Here is a 20977-nt window from a genome sequence, read left to right on the forward strand (position 1 = left end):
TATCCTCACCTGGCTCACTCTCTGTGGTATTATCCTCACCTGGCTCACTCTCTGTGGTATTATCCTCACCTGGCTCACTAGTTTAAACAAAACCTCAGTTTCCCGCCGTCTCAAATCCTGTGTCATCCTTTTCAACGATCTAAAAACTGCTCCGGTAGATTAGTAGTCTAAACAGTTGGTACATATAAACATAATTATGGATATGAATATCTACGAGAGAAAGAAATACAAAACACAGATTGTTCTCAAACAGCTTGCATCATTATCATCATCGCCTGCAAGATAGTTTTTTAATTCCAGGTGATGTCCCCAAAGTGAAAGGAGTTTGGACGCAGCCGATATCATCATCATCATCATCATCATCATCATCATCATCACGTTGAGAGAAAACAACATGGTGGAACAACAAAAACAGAGAAACGAAACACTTATTTTCTTTCCCACTAAAAACATGTAGAACATATTTAAAAAACAGGTCACAAGTCCGTTATTATGATCCACACCAATACTTTCCAGGTAGGAAACATGAGAAAACACGGCTACGGGATGGAGTTCCCTCTAGGACCCAGGGTCAGCTTCCTCTCCCCTTAATCCGAATTTTAACAATAGTGGGGGGAAAATGGCCAAATTGACCCAAGATCAGCGTCTATGGGGCAACTTCACCCTACAGCAGAAAACACGGCAAACTGATCACAGTTAAATCAATGTCTATTCCAGTTGGTTCAATGTAATTTCATTGAAATGATGCGGAAACAACGTTGATTCAACCTGGTGTGTGTGCCCAGTGGGCAGGGTGTAACTTTCCAAATACAAAACGACACACGATCATCCCTGTCGGAAAGAGATTAGCCTGGTCCCAGATCTGTTAATGCTCTTTGCCAACTCAATGTAGTTGTCAAAATGTTTTTTTGGGGGGGGGGGGGCGTGACAATTCCATAAGGAGTTGGCATGAGCATAAACAGATCTGCAATCATTCTAGAAAGAGATTGAGAGAAATCCAAAACATAATACTTAAGAGGAAAGGAGAAAAAAAATGGCTGCAACAAATAAATAAATACAATAATAGTGCAGTGAGTGAGTCAAATATAACCAATTACTTTACTTGCTTTCAATGAATGTCAAAAAAACAACATAAAACTACATGAACACAACAAATGTGTAGCCATGTTCTGATGCTTTGATCCAAACCTAAAGCAAGCTTGAGATACATCAATCTAAACGAATGGAGAGGGAGCTGTATTAAGAAAACACCAAAACGTGGCACTTTGAACTGAAATACTAGAACATTTAAAAATCGCTATGTAATAATGTACATGGTTGTAAACAGGGTTCGGGGGTCAATTCCATTTCAATTCAGAGAGTTAACCAAATTCCAATTCCACATTTTCCCCCTTATTAAAAAGAAGGTAAATTGGAATGTCAGTGTACTTCCTGAATTGACTGAAATTGAAATGGAATTGACCCCAACCCTGGTTGTAAACAGATAGATGTCCACTCTGGGCTACCGTAGTATTGGACATAAAGGCCTGGTGTTTGTTCTACTGACCACTTGGCCTGGCCAGGTAAAACTTTAGGCCCCAGACATAGTTAATATTTTTGTTGTCCCTGACAGGGTCGTTCCTACTCCCTATACAAAATGGGATGAACCAAATCCATTGTTTACTTGGGGTCAGAGTTGTATCAGTGAACGGGGCCTAATAGAAAAGCGAGACTGGGGCCTGCATGAGAGATGGTGAGAGATAGGGGTGGGGGGGGACGTCTCAATCCACTACACTGGCTTCCTTCCTTCGTGATAGGTGAGAGGCCCGGATAAGCTTTCACCATATGTTGCTTCCACTTGCCAGAAAGCTCACGTTATTGAGAGACAGCCTGGAGGGACAAAGTAACCCATTATACTAACTACTTTAAAAAAAGGAATTGCAAGGCACAGTGAAATTGACAACAGGTAAAATACCAGTTATCTAGACATCACTAAATCCAGTAGGTTTTTAGTTATACGGCCTAACAACAGATTGTAATTTGGTCCAAAAGGAGAGACAGGTTTAAGTACGTTAAACAGCAAACAGATGACATAGCTTAACCTCTAGACAGTACCAGGTCATATTTATTGACAATCCTATTTTGAGAGATTTATGTATTTCTTGACCGGAGTGTTTGAGTTAACGTCACAAATCAGGAGTGTTTGAGTTAATTGATAATCCCGGATGCTGTTTGGAGTCAGTTCCACTTTTCAAAATGGAGTAATGTACAAATTGACAATCTGTACATTTAGTTATGATGATATTACCATTGTCATCATAACTAAACTGAAATGTGTCGCTTTAAAAAACTAAAATCGCAATTTAGGGCGATAATACCAAAAACATGAACAAAAGTACTTTACATTCATAATCAAACTCACAGAAGGTACCATTTTAACAATTCAAATGTTTCAAGTTGTCTCATTTAAAACCCAAGAGAAGTTTGGCAATACACAAAGTCAAAAACCTGAACTAGAACGGAGGGAGAAGAGAGAACGAGCGAGCGTGAATCACTGACTGACTGAAAGAGTGACTGAGCAATACAATGAGTCTTTCTAAACATTCATATCAACTAACCAGCCAGTCCTCATCTGCCTCCATCTCCCCTCAGAAAACTCCCACTGAGCCCGGGTCAATATAGGGAATAGGGTGTTATTTTGGACAAAGTCCTTGTTAATCTGATGTCCCTTTTATGTCTCTCGTTACCAGTTAAATCAGAATGGCTCAATCCCTAAAAAACGTCAACATCTTCCCTATTGTCGTTTTACACAACAACCTCTCCATCTGTTCCATAAACAGAAAGAAAAACAAAGCGTCGCCATGGGAACAAACCCATGACCCATTGGGTCTCTGGGTGTGAGTGTCCCATTTCGAGAGGCTTGTACTAGACACCTCCGAGAACATTTCCTATCGGTTTCCCAAAACACAACTGAAAAAAAAAAAACATGATCGAAAGTGTTTTTCTTTGTATGTATGAAAATGTGTGTATGGGACTATGTATGCTGCCTTGTGAGTAAGTGTGTTAGTGTGTATTAATGTGTGTGCTACTGTCACTTTTTGAGTGGCTGGTAGACAGATGCATTGGGATCAAGAGAAGAGGGACTATTGTCCATGAACTTGGAGGAGTAGTGTGGGGTAACAGGGCTGAGGCTGCTGCTGTCGTTGCTGTAGGAGATACTGGGCATCACCGCCATCACTTCAGCTATCTTCTGCTTCAACTCTGCTATCTCCTGGTCTCTCTGGTGGATCTGACCTGGGAGGGGAGGGGGAGGAGGAGGGTTAGATGACCAGATGGCTTCTCACTTTGGTGCCATTCTCTTCATGTTGCTGACATCTCTGGGTCAAGCAGCATGTGAATAATGGTAGATGAAACCGCAAGGTAATGTTAGTGAATCTTCTGCAATCCAGCTTTCAGAGTTTGATCCTAGAGTCTATGAACACAATGGCTCAGCTAGAAGCCGGTCGCTGTAGTACTGCGGTAGTGGGTAAGGTAAGGGAACTGTACCTTGTGCGATCTCCAGCTGTCTCTTGGCGTCCCCCAGGGCAGAGAAGAGGTCTAGTTTGATCCTGGTCTCAGCAGACAGGCTGTTCTCCAGGTGCTGGGTTTTATCCTGCATGGCCGACAGCGCCGACATTACCACCTCCATGTCCTTCTCATTCTCCTTGTACTTACGCAGCTCCTAGAGAGAGAAAGGGGAGGGAGAGAGAGGAGAGAGAGAAGAGGTGGGGGGGAGAAGAGAGAGAAGAGGAGGAGGGAGGAGAGAGAGAGAAGAGGGGGGAGGGAGGAGAGAGAGAGAAGACAACACATTTTACATTTTTTTACATTTTAGTCATTTAGCAGACGCTCTTATCCAGAGCGACTCACAGTAGTGAATGCATACATTTTTTTTTTCCTGTGCTGGCCCCCTGTGGGAATCGAACCCACAACCCTGGCGTTGCAAACACCATGCTCTACCAACTGAGCTACATGAACATCTGAAACCACAAACTAACTCCTCATAAGGGATCCAGTGTGGCCCAGTAAGTAGCCACTTACAACACCAGGGTTGTGGGTTCCATTCTCACAGGGGGCCCAGTACGAAAAAGTACGAATATGTGAGTCTCTCTGGCTCAGAGTAAAATAACTCAAATTGAAAAAAATCTTCAATTTAGAGAAGGAATATAATGTTTTCAGCCATGTCCCAGTAAAGGAATCAGCAGCACCTTGCTTAGGTTCTCCTGATACATCCTTTATGAGACAGTGAGTTCACAGAAAGGATAAATATCTAAGATTGAAGGATGGACTCACCTGGCATTTCCCCTCCAGCTCTCTAATGTGTTCTTCTTTGAGTTTCATGTCGATGCTGAGTTTCTTACACTCCGTCTCCAACTCTCTGATCCGCCCACGCAGGGAGTCAGTACACTCACCCCTGACAGAGATCCACAGAGTCAGGGTTTTCCACATTTAACGCTAACATTTTAATGGACATTAATATTAACAGAAACATGCAGCGAAGTGCGGTCTTCAGATGTGCTCTTTGAACATGTTAGAATAACTGTCCATATTTCCTTTTCCTCAGCCAACAACACGACTAACGAAACAGCAAAATCACCAGCCTATGTCAATCTACTATAGTAGAAACGTTTAGCCAACCTATTATATTGGTCAGCTTGTCAAGAAAGAAATAAGCCGATTCCAAACTGACTCTGGGACAGTTGTGGGACGATAGATCCCAAATTCATACAACCAGTAGGCCAAGGCTACATAAAAAAACATTAAAAAGCAATGTGTCTAATGCAACAGATAAGAACATTTAGCTTAAAATGTTGAAAAATGATTATTTCTTCACATTATAAGCGCAGCGACGCCCCACAAGGCAGTAGGCTATTTGTGAATGTTCGTTCCATAACGCAATTAGCGGGAAACCACTGTCGTCAAAAGGGCATGTGACAGAGATGAAAATATCAGTTAGAAAGATGTCGAGAGGAGATATAATAGGCTACTTTGAAGCAAAGCAAGACATGCCCCATAAAGTTTTAAAACGTTCAGGTTTCAAACAATTCCGTATATGTTTTCAACATACTGCCTCCAGCTCATTGCAAAGTGATGTGGGACGCGCTGATGAAGCCCGTCTTCCGTTGCCGTTTTGGGATGCTGCAGCAGCTGTTGCCTGTCTTGACAGATTTTCTACTCAAAGGTTCTGTATCTGTGTATGTTGTAGGCGTATAATAAATAAGATACATAACAAATATACTGTACACATGCACCAATTTAATTCCACTTAATTATGCAAATGAACCTATAGACCGATAAGCATGACCAGTCAAATCTATTTCCATCGACTGGTATTTCCACCAATGAAGAGGCTAAAAAACATTATTTCACACTGGGATTGTTTCTTCATCTTCTGGTCAATTGGCCGGCACCAATTTTATTTATCGGCTTTTCAACAACAACAAAAAAATGTATTGGACAAAAGCCCGGCTATTACCGGCTAACGGAAACCCTGGTGTGTGTGTGTTTACCTGGAGGCTGCGGCTAGCGCTACAGCCCTGGCTGCGGTGGCTTCCTCCACCTTCTTCCTCTTCCTCTCGTCTGCCAGCTGTTTCTCCGCCAGCGCCCGGGCCTCCTGCTCTGCCTTCAGCCTCTTCTCTAGCTGGGAGACGATCTGCTTGTCCTTTTGCTTGGCCTGGTCAGCACTGTGGAGCACACACACACACACACACACACACACACACACACACACACGGTTAGAGATGTACACACAAAAACAGCCAAAAAGTTTGGTCCCTGAGTTTCTAAGTCAGAATGAATCTGCATGTTGGAGGGGAATCTAGAACCACAATTTCTGATCTACAGATCACCTTGCATCCAAAATAAAACACCTCTTTATGTGATCAAGATGAGTGATGTTATACTCTACACCGTGCCAATAATCTGAGAACCTTGGCTTTGTCCCAGGCCTTGAGTGAGTGTGTGTGTGTTGTTACTTGTTCTGCAGCATCTCGTTGTCTTGTCGCAGCTGGCCCAGCTCTGAGCGCAGACTCCTGTCCTGGCTGGTCAGCGAGGAGAGGTGAGAACGTAAATCTGACTCCAACTGACGGCTGGCCTGCAGGTCCGCCTTCAGCCGTTTCACATCCTGCTCCAACCTAGAGAGAGAGAGAGAGACAGAGAGACAGAGAGACAGAGAGAGAGACAGAGAGAGAGACAGAGAGAGAGACAGAGAGAGACAGAGAGAGAGACAGAGAGAGAGACAGAGAGAGAGACAGAGAGAGAGACAGAGAGAGACAGAGAGAGACAGAGAGAGACAGAGAGAGAGAGAGAGAGACAGAGACAGGACAAGGGCTATGTTTCAGGTAGACTACATCGTACTTTCACATGGTGTTTAACATAACAGCTACGCACATCGTATGAAATCTGATGCACGGACGTAGTTGATGACCACACACACACACAAAACCACTGGTTGCTGTGAGAAGTCCGACTGCATCGTAGTCGGCCCGAAAGGCCACCGAGGTGAGTATGAAACCAGCCTGTCTATATGCATGTGGGTGTACGTTGGCTATGGGTATGTGTGTGTGTGTGTGTGTGTGTGTGTGTGTGTGTGTGTGTGTGTGTGTGTGTGTGTGTGTGTGTATGCGTGTGCGTGTGTGTCTGTGCGTGTGCGTGCGCGTGCGTGTGCGTGTCTCTTACCGCACGAGAGCGTCAGGCTTGCCCAGTTGATTAGTGGGAATACAGTTCTCCACGGGATCCTTCTGATTGGCTCCTCCTTTCCCCGCAGACTTTGTCTTTTTCTCGTTCTTATTGGACGAGCCAGACGACGGCACGGTCCCATTGGTGGCGCTGTGATTCCGAGGGGAGGAGTTGGTGGCGTTTTTGTAGTTCTTCCCTCCTCCCCCTCCTCCCCCTGTTCCCCCCACCTCCTCTTTGGGAGTGTGTGTGTTCTCTCCTCCACCGAGGTCGTTGTTCAGTCTCTTCCCCCCCATGTTCTCCATATACTCTGTCTCCTGTAACGTGGAGTCCAGTGTGTGGAGGATACTGTTGTTGTTGTTGATTCCTATTGTGTGTTGCTGTTGTTGTTTGCCCTCCCGCTCCTTGCTGTTCCCGTCTCTCCCTTTCTCCCGGTACTCCAGTTCCGGTAAGGGAACAGAAGCGTTAACGGGAGTCTTCTTGCCGGGAGTTGACCCATTTTGGGAAACCGGCGGGGTAGGGTCCACATCTGACGACACACCTTTAGCCATGACCGCTAGAGAGGAAGAAGCAAGGTTAGGAAGAGGTCAGGTAAGATTACAACAGTGTGTGTTTGTCTATCACCTTCCAATTGTTGGCGGAGCATCTGTTGCTCTGGGCAAAGTGAGGTGTGTGTGTGTGTGTGTGTACACTGCATGCTCTCTCTCACCCTCCTCTGCCTCTCTCTCCTGTCTCTGTAGCATCTGTTGCTCTGGGGGCAGAGCTTGCTGTAGGAGCTGCATGTAGAACTCATTCTCCTTCTGCACCTCTTTCTGTTTCCTCAGTCTCATCTTGTAGCTGACGTAGCTCTTAAAGCCAAAGCCCAAAGTCACCACCGGGTAGCCAATACTGACAGAGGGAGAGGGACGAGGGCAGAGAAGTGGAGGGACGGAGGGGAGAGAGACGGAGGGCAGAGAGACGGAGGGACGGAGGGCAGAGAAGTGGAGGGACGGAGGGCAGAGAGGGGAAGGAGAAAAGAGTCAGCACAAATAAACTTTTATTATGGTTGTCATAGCAAAATGAAGAAATAAAATTATGAAAGATTTCTACTTTGTGTGCAGCGTAGAAGAATCGTTTCCCTTTTGTTGATAAACCTCCATTGCCTAAGCAATTACAATGTGGTGTAGCAACACACATGTCCCGCCCACCTGAGGATCTGTCTTTTTCCACCATATATTTCCTGTGTTTGAGGGATACAAAATCCACTTATCACTTAAATCTCGCTGGATTGATTACTTTCATTTTACTCCTGCGACTCTTTCATACTCTTGCTTGTGCCTGATATTTTTTCCCCATTTAATATTACGACCGCGGAAATGTGGACTCTGGAGTGATGAATCACGCTTCACCAGCTAGCAGTCCGAAGGAGAGAGTCACATTAACAGTCATGTCTCTGGTTATTATGCTGGTAGAGGAGAGAGTCACATTAACAGTCATGTCTCTGGTTATTATGCTGGTAGAGGAGAGAGTCACATTAACAGTCATGTCTCTGGTTATTATGCTGGTAGAGGAGAGAGTCACATTAACAGTCATGTCTCTGGTTATTATGCTGGTAGAGGAGAGAGTCACATTAACAGTCATGTCTCTGGTTATTATGCTGGTAGAGGAGAGAGTCACATTAACAGTCATGTCTCTGGTTATTATGCTGGTAGAGGAGAGAGTCACATTAACAGTCATGTCTCTGGTTATTATGCTGGTAGAGGAGAGAGTCACATTAACAGTCATGTCTCTGGTTATTATGCTGGTAGAGGAGAGAGTCACATTAACAGTCATGTCTCTGGTTATTATGCTGGTAGAGGAGAGAGTCACATTAACAGTCATGTCTCTGGTTATTATGCTGGTAGAGGAGTCACCACATTAACAGTCATGTCTCTGGTTATTATGCTGGTAGAGGAGAGAGTCACATTAACAGTCATGTCTCTGGTTATTATGCTGGTAGAGGAGAGAGTCACATTAACAGTCATGTCTCTGGTTATTATGCTGGTAGAGGAGAGAGTCACATTAACAGTCATGTCTCTGGTTATTATGCTGGTAGAGGAGTCACCACATTAACAGTCATGTCTCTGGTTATTATGCTGGTAGAGGACGAATCTGGGCCAACTGTAAAGTTTGGTGGAGGAGGAATAATGGTCTTGGGCTGTTTTTCATGGTTCGAGCCCCTTAGTTCCAGTGAAGGGAAATCTTAACACTAATGCTGTTATGGCTGAATGGAAGCAAGTCTCCGCAGCAATGTTCCAACATCTAGTGGAAAGCTTTCTCAGAAGAGTGGAGGCTGTTATAGCAGCAATGTTCCAGCATCTAGTGGAAAGCCTTCTCAGAAGAGTGGAGGCTGTTTTAGCAGACTCCATGGGGGACCAACTATATATTTATGCCCATGATTTTGGAAAGAGATGTCAACTGTGAGAGACGGAATATAAAACAAAAATCGAGAAAATCACATTGTATGGTTTTTAAGTAATTAATTTGCATTTTATTGCATGACATAAGTATTTGATCACCTACCAACCAGTAAGAATTCAGGCTCTCACAGACCTGTAATTTTTTTTTAAGAAGCCCTCCTGTTCTCCACTCATTACCTGCACCTTAAGGGGCTTCTTAAAGAAAAACTAACAGGTCTGTGAAAGCCTGAATTCTTACTGGTTGGTAGGTGATCAAATTTTGTTTTATATTCCGTCTCTCACAGTTGAAGTGTACCTATGATAAAAATTACAGACCAAAACATGCTTTGTAAGTAGGAAAACCTGCAAAATCGGCAGTGTATCAAATACTTGTTCTCCCCACTGTATGCAAGTGCAGCCGGTGTATATATGCAAATGAGGTACATATAATTTTCTTTATTTTAAGAAAAAATACCCAATACAATAAGAAAGTGTATATGAGTATATTCTAAGAAAAATAAGTGACATTTAACAAATGTAATACCTGAATTTCAAAAATAAAATTAAAAAATAATTATTATATTTATATATATAAAAAAATAATAATAATAATTAATAATAATAAAATAAATCACTGAATAGGTAGAGTTTTATGTGCTATAATTAAGTCATTATCTGATGGATTTAAAAAAAAAAAAAAATTAAATAAGGTTTTGAGTATCTATATCCATTGTCCAATTGTTGCATTAATCAAAATTATTTTTTTTTAAAACCTTTTGAGAATGTAGATGACCTTTTCTACAATGTGCTTGGTCCTGTGGTACTGTGATAAACTAGGTAGTAGGCCAGGTAGGGTTAGAAAAAACAGGTGACAAGGTTACCAGTGAGCAGCGAAGGGACGACACAGGTCCACATGGAAGTTCTTCAGGTCCTTGAAGCGGATGGCAGCTTCCATGTACACAAACAGTATCCATAGCGATACGGTGGGTAGACACACTCCTCTCTCTGAGCAAGGGAGAAGGGCCCAGATGGGAGACAGTGTGAGAGTTAGAGCCTGTTTACACAGACAGACCAATTCTGATCTTTTTCCCAATTACTGGCATGATCTGATTTGTCAAAAGACCAATTAGTGGAAAAAGATCAAAACTGAGGCTGCCTGTGTAAACAGACAAAGAAATAGACATTTATTTTGTACATGCATATCTGAATACATAAAATGTACATACACATTTGATAACTGTGTATACATAAACATATTAAAATCACATGACACCCAGGATTAAGCCAATGCATTGTGGGAAAGACAAATCTAAATATGGGACAGAGAGCGCTGATGTTAACTGACCTGTGTGCCAGACGTACTGGACCCAGACGTAGGTGCTGGCAGCGAAGAACAGCCATTGGACAGGGATAAAGAGGAGGCAGATGATGTCAGACGTAAACGCCACACACACAAAGAACACTGAGAACGCCTGCGAGAGAGAGCGAGAGAGAAATTTAGTCAGTATGCAATAATATACAATTGTGCAGCCATCTTTCATGTCAAAATCTCACGAGTAAGCTCTCTCTCACACACACACACACACACACTTACCAGCCCCTGGTATCTGAAGGAGTCGTAGACACTACGTATGAATAGCCAGAAGGGCCACAGGTACTCAAACCTGAACTCCAACACAAAGTCTGCCAGCAGCACCAGCACCCAAACCACCAGAAACTTCAGATACAGGAAGGTACTGAGAGAGAGAGAGAGAGAGAGAGAGAGAGAGAGAGAGAGAGAGAGAGAGAGAGAGAGAGAGAGAGAGAGAGAGAGAGACAGAGAGACAGAGAGAGACAGAGAGAGACAGAGAGAGAGACAGAGAGAGAGACAGAGAGAGAGAGAGAGAGAGAGACATTGTGAGATTTCTTGAAGCACTACCAACAGGAGAGCGAGGAAACCAAAACAGTCAAAACAAAGAGGCCGGATGAAAACTAGCTCTGGTCCAAGGTGTTAATGTGTGTTCCACTACTAACTAATATGTGTCACTACCACCCTGGACCAGAGCTAGACAAAAATTGCCTGTGATATATATGATCAGTAGCACAGTCATTCTGTGTTTATAGATGGAACATCTTTATCCTGATTTCAGTCACAATTAGAGTTCATCTGCAACCACAAGACCACACGTTTTCCAATGTTTTAAAGAGAGGCATTTGCCACTGAATTTGATTTGTAATGAATCCAGACTTATTCCCCACTAGATATACATTCATGGTTGGGCACTTGTTCTGCTTTCAGTCACTTCATACTTAGCTCTGGTCCAAAGCTTTACTCTTTGTTCATACCGTACATTCAAGGCCAGAAATGTATAACCTAACACAGTGCCAGACAGTGGCATAGGACTATCAGAAGACTGAAGAGTATAACCTGTGTTCATGTCAGGGCATATTGGCTTTCAACAGCTGCTTTTCCCATGCGGTGTTATTAATGGAGGCTTGCTGCTGACAATACACTGAAATGTCAAAAGTATAAGAACCGTCAAGCTTCGGATCGCTAGAAATACAGGGCTACCAGACAGTACAATATAATTTTCTCATGTTTGGGTTAGATGGCCAGCTAGTTCTAAGTAGACACTAGTTAACCGTGAAATCATATAATGTGTATGCATTTCAGCACATTTTCCAATGCCTTTTGACTGTCGTCAATGTGAACGCAGTCAGTGCTGTTTACATTTTTGGAACAAATCCTTTGAACTGTCAGAATAGCTACCGAGCTAACTAGCAGCTGCTGCTATTACTACTATTTAAGTAACGCTACGTTAGCTAACTTAGGACTTAAGTTCAGAAACAAATCTATTAGACATTGGAACACGACAGACGAATAGTAAACGCGAAATCGTGGGTCATCTGCCAACTATACACGACAGCTGAGTGTCTTGTCTGCTATATCTCAGCCGCCATTACTGTACGATCATGCCCCCTTTCTTCGTTCGTACCTGCTATATATACCCTCGGTGATTCGGTTCCGTTTTAACGGCCGTCGGAGCTTGCTACAATCCGCATTGCGCCGCTTCATCCTCCCTCCTGTGGATTTGGCTCTGATATCAATCCGGTAATTATTACGAAAATGTCACGCGAACGATCTGATATGGACATTTCTTCAAATATCCACCATTGCTGTTATTTTCTGGACGTGAAACAAAGCAAGAAAATAAAAACACTGTATCGCGGGCCCTCCCCCTTTTCGTCAAACGTCACGACGCACGCACGCACGCGTGACTACGTCAATGTCACGTCCACGTAGTAAAAAAGAAAAATGGCTGCCTCTTGTATAGACTGAATCTTTCTCCAATTTATACTTTGACGGTATGAGTGATTTTGATTACATTTAAATTTGCGCTGTGATAACTGTAGTGTATTATATAAAAAAATAAAGCTTTCATCTCTGATATATATATATTGTTAAAGTCCTAAGAAATGCTCTAGCATGCTGCTTCTTTGGCCATGCTTGAAAATATGCTAACTTTCGTTAGCTAGCCCTGTTAGCAGTTGATGGGAAATTAGCCACCGTAATAACTGTAATGTACCGTTAAGGTAACTGGTTTTATACCATTGCATTTACCTTTACTCATACTGTATGCGAATGGTTACATACTAGCTAATGTTGTGGCTCTACCTTAGCAGAGGAACGCTCAATTCCGTTCTCTTTTATATCGAGGCGGAGTTGAGTTTGACAACTGGTTGCAGGATTTTCTAGCAACAACACTTGAATCACCATCAATTTATTCTTGTAAAGGTGTCAATTCTGAAAGCGTTTACCTGAAATTCATACTTGTAATAAAAACGTGTCGAATACAACCATCTCATTTGTGTTGCGCAACTCAGCACGAATTTGCATGTGCCAGTTGAATCCCATCTGACGTAGTAAATAGGTAAGAAGTAACAGCAAGACAAAATAGGAAAAAAATAGATGGTTGTAATCAATAAGTTTTTTTCTAAAAGTATGAATTTCAGTGCCTGCGGAAGGACAGCAGTTGTACAGGACAAACATGGGTTTAGGGCTCCTGAGTGGCGCAGTGGTCTAAGGCACTGCATCTCAGTGTAAGAGGCACCACTACAGTCCCAGGTTCGATTCCAGGCTGTATCACACCCGGCCGTGATTGGGAGTCCCATAGGGTGGCGCACAATTGGCCCAGCGTTGGCCGGGGTAGGCCGTCATTGTAAATAAGAATTTGTTCTTAACCTTCTTGCCAAGTTAAATAAGAAATGTAAGAATAAAGGAAAAAAAAGGTAACTGTTTTTAGAATCAACTGATGGTGACACAGTGTTGTTGTTTGAGAATCCCAAAGCGAGTTGTCAAACCTCAACTCCCCCTATAAGACAATGGAGTTGAGCGTTCCTCAGTTAGATCTCGCTATGCCATTCACAGGTATCACCCAAAGACTGAGAGAGATGGGGAAAAAAACAATGTATTTAGCTTATCCCTTTCTGCACACACTCACTCTTCTGCCCATAACTGTATCATCCACAGATGTCATCAACCGACGCACAGCAAGTGACAATGCCAGACGTTCCGAAGACAGAGGCAATCCCTGAGGATCCAAATAAACAAAAAATGTCAGAACTCCCAAAAAATGACAATAAGCCTGTGCTTCTGATAAAAGACAAGAAAACAGGGCTTCCGACGAAAGACAATATTCCAGCGGTTCAAAAGAAGAAAAAGAAGAAGAAACCAGAGATTCCGAGAAGGAAGAAGAAAACAGATGATCCCAGTAAGCCAGTTCCATTAAACCTGAACAACGAGGTGGTGAGGATGAGGAAGGAGGTGAAAAGGGTCAGGGCGCTGGTCATCAGGAAGTTGACTAGACAGATAGCAGGTCTGAAGAAAAGGAAAGGGAAGGAGGAAGATCTGGAGAGGAACCGGAGGAGGATAGGCAGACTGCTGGAAGAAATCCATGCGATGAAGACATTCAAACCTGATCCGGTGGGTGCTTCTTCCCCAATTACATCTCACCTACATCATTGTTATTATTACTTCCTTATTTGGAATACTGCGTAGTATAATTTCCAAGCCATTGTATATATGCTGATACACATTGCTGGTGAGTGAGTTCCTTTCATACAATGTCATGTAAAACGTTTTTTTGACTTTGAGTAAAGTCTACATCCTGATAACTATTCATTTATCAGAAAAGTACAAACTCTTTAGTGCAGTGTACTTCACCAATTACATATCAGATATAAAGCACCAATCAAAAGTTTTAGGACACCTACGGTACTCATTCAAGGATTTTTCTTTATTTTTTAAAACTATTTTCTACATTGTAGAATAATAGTGAAGACATCAAAACTATGAAATTACACATATGGAATCATGTAGTAACCAAAAAAGTGTAAAACAAAATATATTTTAGATTCTTCAAAGTAGCCACCCTTTGCCTTGATGACACCTTTGCACACTCTTGGCATTCTCTCAACCAGCTTCACCTGGAATGCTTTTCCAACCGTCTTGAAGGAGTTCCCACATATGCTGAGCACTTGTTGGCTGATTTTCCTTCACTCTACAGTCCAACTCATCCAAAACCATCTCAATTGGGTTGAGGTCAGGTGATTGTGGAGGCCATCTGATGCAGCACTCCATCACTCTCCTTCTTGGTCAAATAGCCCTTACACAGCCAGGAGGTGTATTATGATGCCACCCCACACCATGACTGACCCACCGCCAAACCGGTCATGCTGGAGGATGTTGCAGGCAGCAGAACGTTCTCCACGGCGTCTCCAGACTCTGTCACATCTGTCACGTGCTCAGTGTGAACCTGCTTTCATCTGTGAAGAGCACAGGGCGCCAGTGGCGAATTTGCAAATCTTGGTGTTCTCTGGCAAATGCCAAACGTCCTGCACAGTGTTGGGCTGTAAGCACAACCCCCACCTGTGGACGTCGGGCCCTCATACCACCCTCATGGAGTCTGTTTCTGACCGTTTGAGCAGACGCATGCACATTTGTGGCCTGCTGGAGGTCATTTTGCAGGGCACTGGCAGTGCTCCTCCTGCTCCTCCTTGCACAAAGGCGGAGGTAGCGGTCCTGCTGCTGGGTTGTTGCCCTCCTACGGCCTCCTCCACGTCTCTTGATGTACTGGCCTGTCTCCTGGTAGCGCCTCCATGCTCTGGACACTACGCTGACAGACACAGCAAACCTTCTTGCCACTGCTCGCATTGATGTGCCATCCTGGATGAGCTGCACTACCTGAGCCACTTGTGTGGGTTGTAGACTCCGTCTCATGCTACCACTAGAGTGAAAGCACCGCCAGCATTCAAAAGTGACCAAAACATAAGCCAGGAAGCATAGGAACTGAGAAGTGGTCTGTGGTCACCACCTGCAGAACCACTCCTTTATTGGGGGTGTCTTGCTAATTGCCTATAATTTCCACCTGTTGTCTATTCCATTTGCACAACAGCATGTGAAATGTATTGTCAATCAGTGTTGCTTCCTAAGTGGACAGTTTGATTTCACAGAAGTGTGATTGACTTGGAGTTACATTGTGTTGTTTAAGTGTTCCCTTTATTTTTTTGAGCAGTGTATATATTTTTTACTTGCTTGGAAGTTGAATACTGCAGTGAATATTCAGGTTTCAGTCCCAAACCATTGCAAATTAACTTAAACATTCCCAAAACCAGATCATAATAATTGTTGTTTATTATTTCTAGGTGACCAAGGCTGCCCTCCAGAAGAACCTGAGTTTTGAGTTTGCCTGTAAGAACCCAAAGGCCACCATTTCTGACCGAGCTATAGCCCGTATCGCCACTCACCCCCAGTTCAGCAAGAAGATAGACACCATCAAAGCTGCCATTAAAGCCTTCAAGGATGAGAGGATGACAGTAGAGAAAGAAGACAAGACGGGAACGGTTAAAAAACAGCCTATAAAGGTGGTAGAGGTGATCGAGCAGCCGAAGGACAGTGATTGGGGGGTGGAAGTTGAAGAGGAGGAAGAGAAGGGAAATGAAGAAGAGATGGATGAGGAGGAAGATGGAACACCCGCGGAGAGCCAGAGTCTAACGGTTGACGAACCAGCTGTTATAGAAAAGCAACCTGTTGATAAGACTGTCAGGGTTACAGAAGAAGACATTTCCACGATAGAGAATAAAGAATCGGCCCTAGAGAATACAGTAGCTGACCCTCAGCCCAAGGAGATGTCAGAGGCCGATAAGACTCTGATGGACTCATCCACTCCATTCACAATAGAGGCCCCACAAGTAGTACCTACAAAGAACATAGTAACCATGAAAAACACGCCACAGAAGCAAGTCGTCCAGAAACTCACAAAGGACACTCCAGCCACTCAGAAGACTCAAGACCCCAAACCCCAGAAAGTCACTAAACCTCAAAATAAGGATGTTAAAAACAAGCAGGATGATGAAGAAGAGGATTCTGATGATGATGAGGAAGAGGAGAGCGACTTGGAGTCTTCGGACGACGAGGAGAAGGAGTATTTTGACGACAGCACGGAGGAGCGTTTCCGTAAGCAGTCCTCCCAGTCGGATGAGAGCGACAACGACGATTTCTTCCTGGGGAAAGTCACCAAGTTCAAAAAGAAGAGTGACACGGCTACAGCGCCACCAGGTGGAGGGGAAGGGAAGAGCAGCGAACTGGGGAAAAACCCACTGCTGGAACCACTGGAGAGCTTAAACCCACACCAGACTGAACTGGATGAGCTAGAGGCCAGACTGAACTCCAAGGGGAAGTCTGTCTTCTGCTCCAGTCTGTCTGGTTCCAGAGGTGGTAGAGGCGGAGGCAGGGGTAGAGGCGGAGGCAGGGGTAGAGGCGGAGGCAGGGGTATGGGCCAAGGAGGGGGTAGGGGAGGGGACTTCAAGAACTGGGGTAGAGGGGGAGATGATGGCCCGTCTCGGGGTCCTGGAAGGGGAAGGGGAGACTTTGGGAGGCAACGGGAAGGCAGAGGGTTCTCCTCCACCCCTTCATCTCAGCCACCACAACAGGCCCTGCACCCGTCATGGGAGGCCAGTAAGAAGAGGAAGGAGCAGCAGACCGTAGTAGTGGCCTTCCAGGGAAAGAAGATCAAATTTGATGATTGAGCTAAGGCTGGGCGATATGGCCAAAATGTATCACAATATTTTTGATGGTATTTGACAGTATTTTATGTTTTAAAATAATAAAAGTTCTCCATTTGCTTTATGAGTTGTGCATGACCCTAGGGTGGAAACACATACCTTCTAAATTTATTTCAATGAGGCTTTCTCCATTCTGATTGGTTTATCCTGTTCAATCATATTTTAAACAAAAGTTGATCTGACAAAATCTAGGCCTTATTCTTAAACAAATATTCCAATTGCGATTTTGACTTGCGATTTAGATAAAAACACTTGGAATCATGAAAATATGATTATTCTTATTATATTGTTAGAATGTACCAACGGCACAGATGTCAATTCAACGTCTATTCCGCATTGGTAAAATGTAATTTTATTAAAATAACATGGAAACAATGTTGATTCAACCTGTGTATACCCAGTGGGTAGTAGGGGCACCTTTAATACAGTGTTTAACATAACAATGAATAAAAAAGGCAGGGAGGTGTTCATGGAATTGAGAATTAGAATAGCTTACCAATAGGATCTCTATGGAGGCGTTATTTTGACAGGGTAGGAACCAAAGTGTTGGTCAGTGTTTCCCAGAGGAGTGGATCCTTGTAATCTTTGGCTACATTTAAGACGTCCTCCAGTGATTTTTAAACTTTTGCTGTTGAAAAGCAATATCCTAAGCAGAAATACAGTAATGTACACACATTAAAGGGTTAAAAAAAACATGTTTTCAGCAAAATAGCGTTTTTTAAGAAAACTGCAAACTTCAAGGAGTTGGTTTGAGGGGAAGCGGGGATGTCATTGGTCTCCCCCTTTGCATGAGAAACAATAAAGGCGCAATAGAAAAGAGGAAAGCCCCCCCACACACACACACACACTTGTACATTTTGTTAATTAAACCAGGTATTAAATGAGGTGAAAAGGAGACTGGAGTGCCACTAAATGTTTATCTTACTTCATGTCGCTAACACTCATTCTTTGCCCATTCCTCTCTGATTTAGAAGATACTTTTGCACAAACATGCTGATTTAGGCCCAAACAGTTAAATAAAGGTTAAATTAAAAATGTAGACCTACACCAGCGATGGCATCAACCTGTATTAGCTAGCTATGTTTGCTCTGACTCAGTACATTTATTAGCCAGTAGTGGAAAAGTACACAATTGTCATACTTGAGTAAAAGTAAAGATACCCTTAATAGAAAATGACTCAAGTGAAAGTCACCCAGTAAAATAGTATTTGAGTATTTGATTTTAAATATACTTAGGTATCAAAAGTAAGTTTAATTGCTATCAAAAGTAAAAGTATAAGTCATTTCACATTCCTTATATTAAGCAAACCAGACAGCACGATTGTCCTGTTATTTGAATTCACGAATAGCCAGGGGCACACTCCAACACTCAGAAATAATTTACAAACAAAGCGTTTGTGTTTAGTGAGTCCGCCAGATCAGTGGCAGTAGGGATAACAGTGAAGTGGTGACTCCAGGATGCTGGCCTTCTAGGCAAAGAAAATGCCATATCTCAGACTGGCCAATAAAAATAAAAGATTAAGATGGGCAAAAGAACACAGACACTGGACAGAGGAACTCTGACTAGAAGGCCAGCATCCCTGAGTCGCCTCTTCACTGTTGACGTTGAGACTGGTGTTTTAAGGGTACTATTTAATGAAGCTGCCTGTTGAGGACTTGTGAGGTGTCTATTTCTCAAACTAGACACTAATGTACTTGTCCTCTTGCTCAGTTGTGCACCGGGGCCTCCCACTCCTCTTTCTATTATGGTTAGAGCCAGTGCACTGTTCTATGAAGGGAGTAGTACACAGTCTTGTGTACTGTGATCTTCGGTTTCTTGGCAGTTTCTCGCATGGAATATACTTCATTTCTCAGAACAAAGTTATGTTTCTGGCCATTTTGAGCCTGTAATCGAACCCACAAATGCTGATGCTCCAGATACTCAACAAGCCTAAAGAAGGCCAGTTTTATTGCTTTAAATCAGAACAACAGTTTTCAGCTGTGCTAACATAATTGCAAAAGGGTTTTCTAATGATCAATTAGCCTTTTAAAATGATCAACTTGGATTAGCTAACACAACGTGCCATTGGAACACAGGAGTGATGGTTGCTGATAATGGGCGTCTGAACGCCTATGTAAATAGTCCATTAAAAATCAGCCGTTTCCAGCTACAATAGTCATTTACAGCATTAATATTTGCACTGCATTTCTTATCATTTTGATGTTATTTTAATGGACAAAAAAATGTGTTTTTCTTTCAAAAAAGTGACCCCAAACTTTTGAATGGTAGTGTATTTGTTTACATCCCTGTTATTGAGCATTTCTCCTTTGCCAATATAATCCATCCACCTGACAGGTGTGGCATATCAAGAAGCTGATTAAACGGCATGATCATTACACAGGTGCAGCTTGTGCTGGGGACAATAAAAGCCAATTCTAAAATGTGCAGTTTTGTCACACAACACAATTCCACAGATGTCTCAAGTTTTAAAGGAGCATGCAATTGGCATGTTGACTGCAGGAATGTCCGACAGAGCTGTTTCTCTACCATAAGCAGCCTTCAATGTCATTTTAGAGAATTTGGCAGTACATCGAACCGGCCTCATAACCGCAGACCACGTGTATAGCGCTGTGTGGGCGAAAGGTTTGGTGTTGGTCAGGTTATAGTATGGGCAGGTATAAGCTACGGATAACAAACACAATTGCATTTTCATGTGACATAAACCACTATGTGGAATATGATATAAACATGTGCTTTATAAAGGGTGACGTGCTGAAGGATGGTGTTAAGACACTTCCGCCCAAATGCACAGAAGGTCTGGTAGACTAACACATCAAACTTGGCCTTCATTCGTTAGGGTTGGGTTTAACATAAAATTATGGAAATGGACAGGGTTTAGCCATAATTAGGACTTTGTGGCTGTGGTAACTAGTGACAACCAGGGGGAAGTTAGGTCCCAGTCAGGTCTTCAATACAACAATATAACGAGCCATACCGTGGTGTGCTGGGCCCAGTCAGGTCTTTAATATAACGAGCCATACCGTGGTGTGCTGGGCCCATTCAGGTCTTTAATATAACGAGCCATACCGTGGGGTGCTGGGCCCAGTCAGGTCTTCAATATAACAATATAACGAGCCATACTGTGGAATGCTGGGCCCAGTAAGGTCTTTAATATAACGAGCCATACCGTGGTGTGCTGGGCCCAGTCAGGTCTTTAATATAACGAGCCATACCGTGGGGTGCTGGGCCCAGTCAGGTCTTTAATATAACGAGCCATACCGTGGGGTGCTGGGCCCAGTCAGGTCTTTAATATAACAATATAACGAGCCATACTGTGGAATGCTGGGCCCAGTAAGGTCTTTAATATAACGAGCCATACCGTGGTGTGCTGGGCCCAGTCAGGTCTTTAATATAACGAGCCATACCGTGGGGTGCTGGGCCCAGTCAGGTCTTTAATATAACGAGCCATACCGTGGGGTGCTGGGCCCAGTCAGGTGTTTAATATAACGAGCCATACTGTGGTGTGCTGGGCCCAGTCAGGTGTTTAATATAACGAGCCATACTGTGGTGTGCTGGGCCCAGTCAGGTCTTTAATATAACGAGCCATACCGTGGGGTGCTGGGCCCAGTCAGGTCTTTAATATAACGAGCCATACCGTGGGGTGCTGGGCCCAGTCAGGTCTTCTACACGTTCATCCACTCCACCACTGAAAGATCAGCCACAAAATGTTGACACCTTTGTAACAGGTTGTAATCAAGCCCGGGTCTCCATGGGAACAGAAGAGGAAT

At 43.4% G+C, this 20977-nt stretch overlaps 2 protein-coding genes across 2 annotated transcripts; one reads left to right on the plus strand and one right to left on the minus strand.

Annotated features, from left to right (window-relative positions):
- Window positions 1-239: 239 nt before the first annotated feature.
- Window positions 240-12329, minus strand: LOC115184939 (macoilin-1). Its single transcript, XM_029745516.1, has 11 exons — window positions 12083-12329; window positions 10702-10843; window positions 10453-10579; window positions 9989-10112; window positions 7400-7578; window positions 6694-7246; window positions 5991-6149; window positions 5526-5699; window positions 4309-4429; window positions 3526-3700; window positions 240-3273 (listed from the first exon to the last, which is right to left on the minus strand). Exons 1-11 carry the CDS (start codon window positions 12160-12162, stop codon window positions 3071-3073), a joined length of 2037 nt encoding a protein of 678 aa, XP_029601376.1. The 5' UTR covers window positions 12163-12329; the 3' UTR covers window positions 240-3070.
- Window positions 12330-12347: 18 nt separating this feature from the next.
- Window positions 12348-17274, plus strand: srfbp1 (serum response factor binding protein 1). Its single transcript, XM_029745517.1, has 3 exons — window positions 12348-12452; window positions 13618-14070; window positions 15792-17274. Exons 2-3 carry the CDS (start codon window positions 13618-13620, stop codon window positions 17172-17174), a joined length of 1836 nt encoding a protein of 611 aa, XP_029601377.1. The 5' UTR covers window positions 12348-12452; the 3' UTR covers window positions 17175-17274.
- Window positions 17275-20977: the final 3703 nt, after the last annotated feature.

Source organism: Salmo trutta, unplaced genomic scaffold (assembly GCF_901001165.1).
Source record: "Salmo trutta unplaced genomic scaffold, fSalTru1.1, whole genome shotgun sequence".
Taxonomy (NCBI): domain Eukaryota; kingdom Metazoa; phylum Chordata; class Actinopteri; order Salmoniformes; family Salmonidae; genus Salmo; species Salmo trutta.

What these genes read in the sequence shown, in the direction of transcription:
- LOC115184939 (XM_029745516.1), bottom strand. Translation starts at nt 12,162, where the DNA reads ATGAAGCGGCGCAATGCGGATTGTAGCAAGCTCCGACGGCCGTTAAAA. An exon ending in ACCGAGGGTATATATAGCAG is followed by an intron (nt 10,844 to 12,082) that starts GTACGAACGAAG and finishes TCTCTCTCTCAG; the next exon opens with TACCTTCCTGTATCTGAAGT. An exon ending in CCAGTACGTCTGGCACACAG is followed by an intron (nt 10,113 to 10,452) that starts GTCAGTTAACAT and finishes TCCCTTGCTCAG; the next exon opens with AGAGAGGAGTGTGTCTACCC.
- srfbp1 (XM_029745517.1), top strand. Translation starts at nt 13,618, where the DNA reads ATGTCATCAACCGACGCACAGCAAGTGACAATGCCAGACGTTCCGAAG. An exon ending in AGACATTCAAACCTGATCCG is followed by an intron (nt 14,071 to 15,791) that starts GTGGGTGCTTCT and finishes TATTATTTCTAG; the next exon opens with GTGACCAAGGCTGCCCTCCA.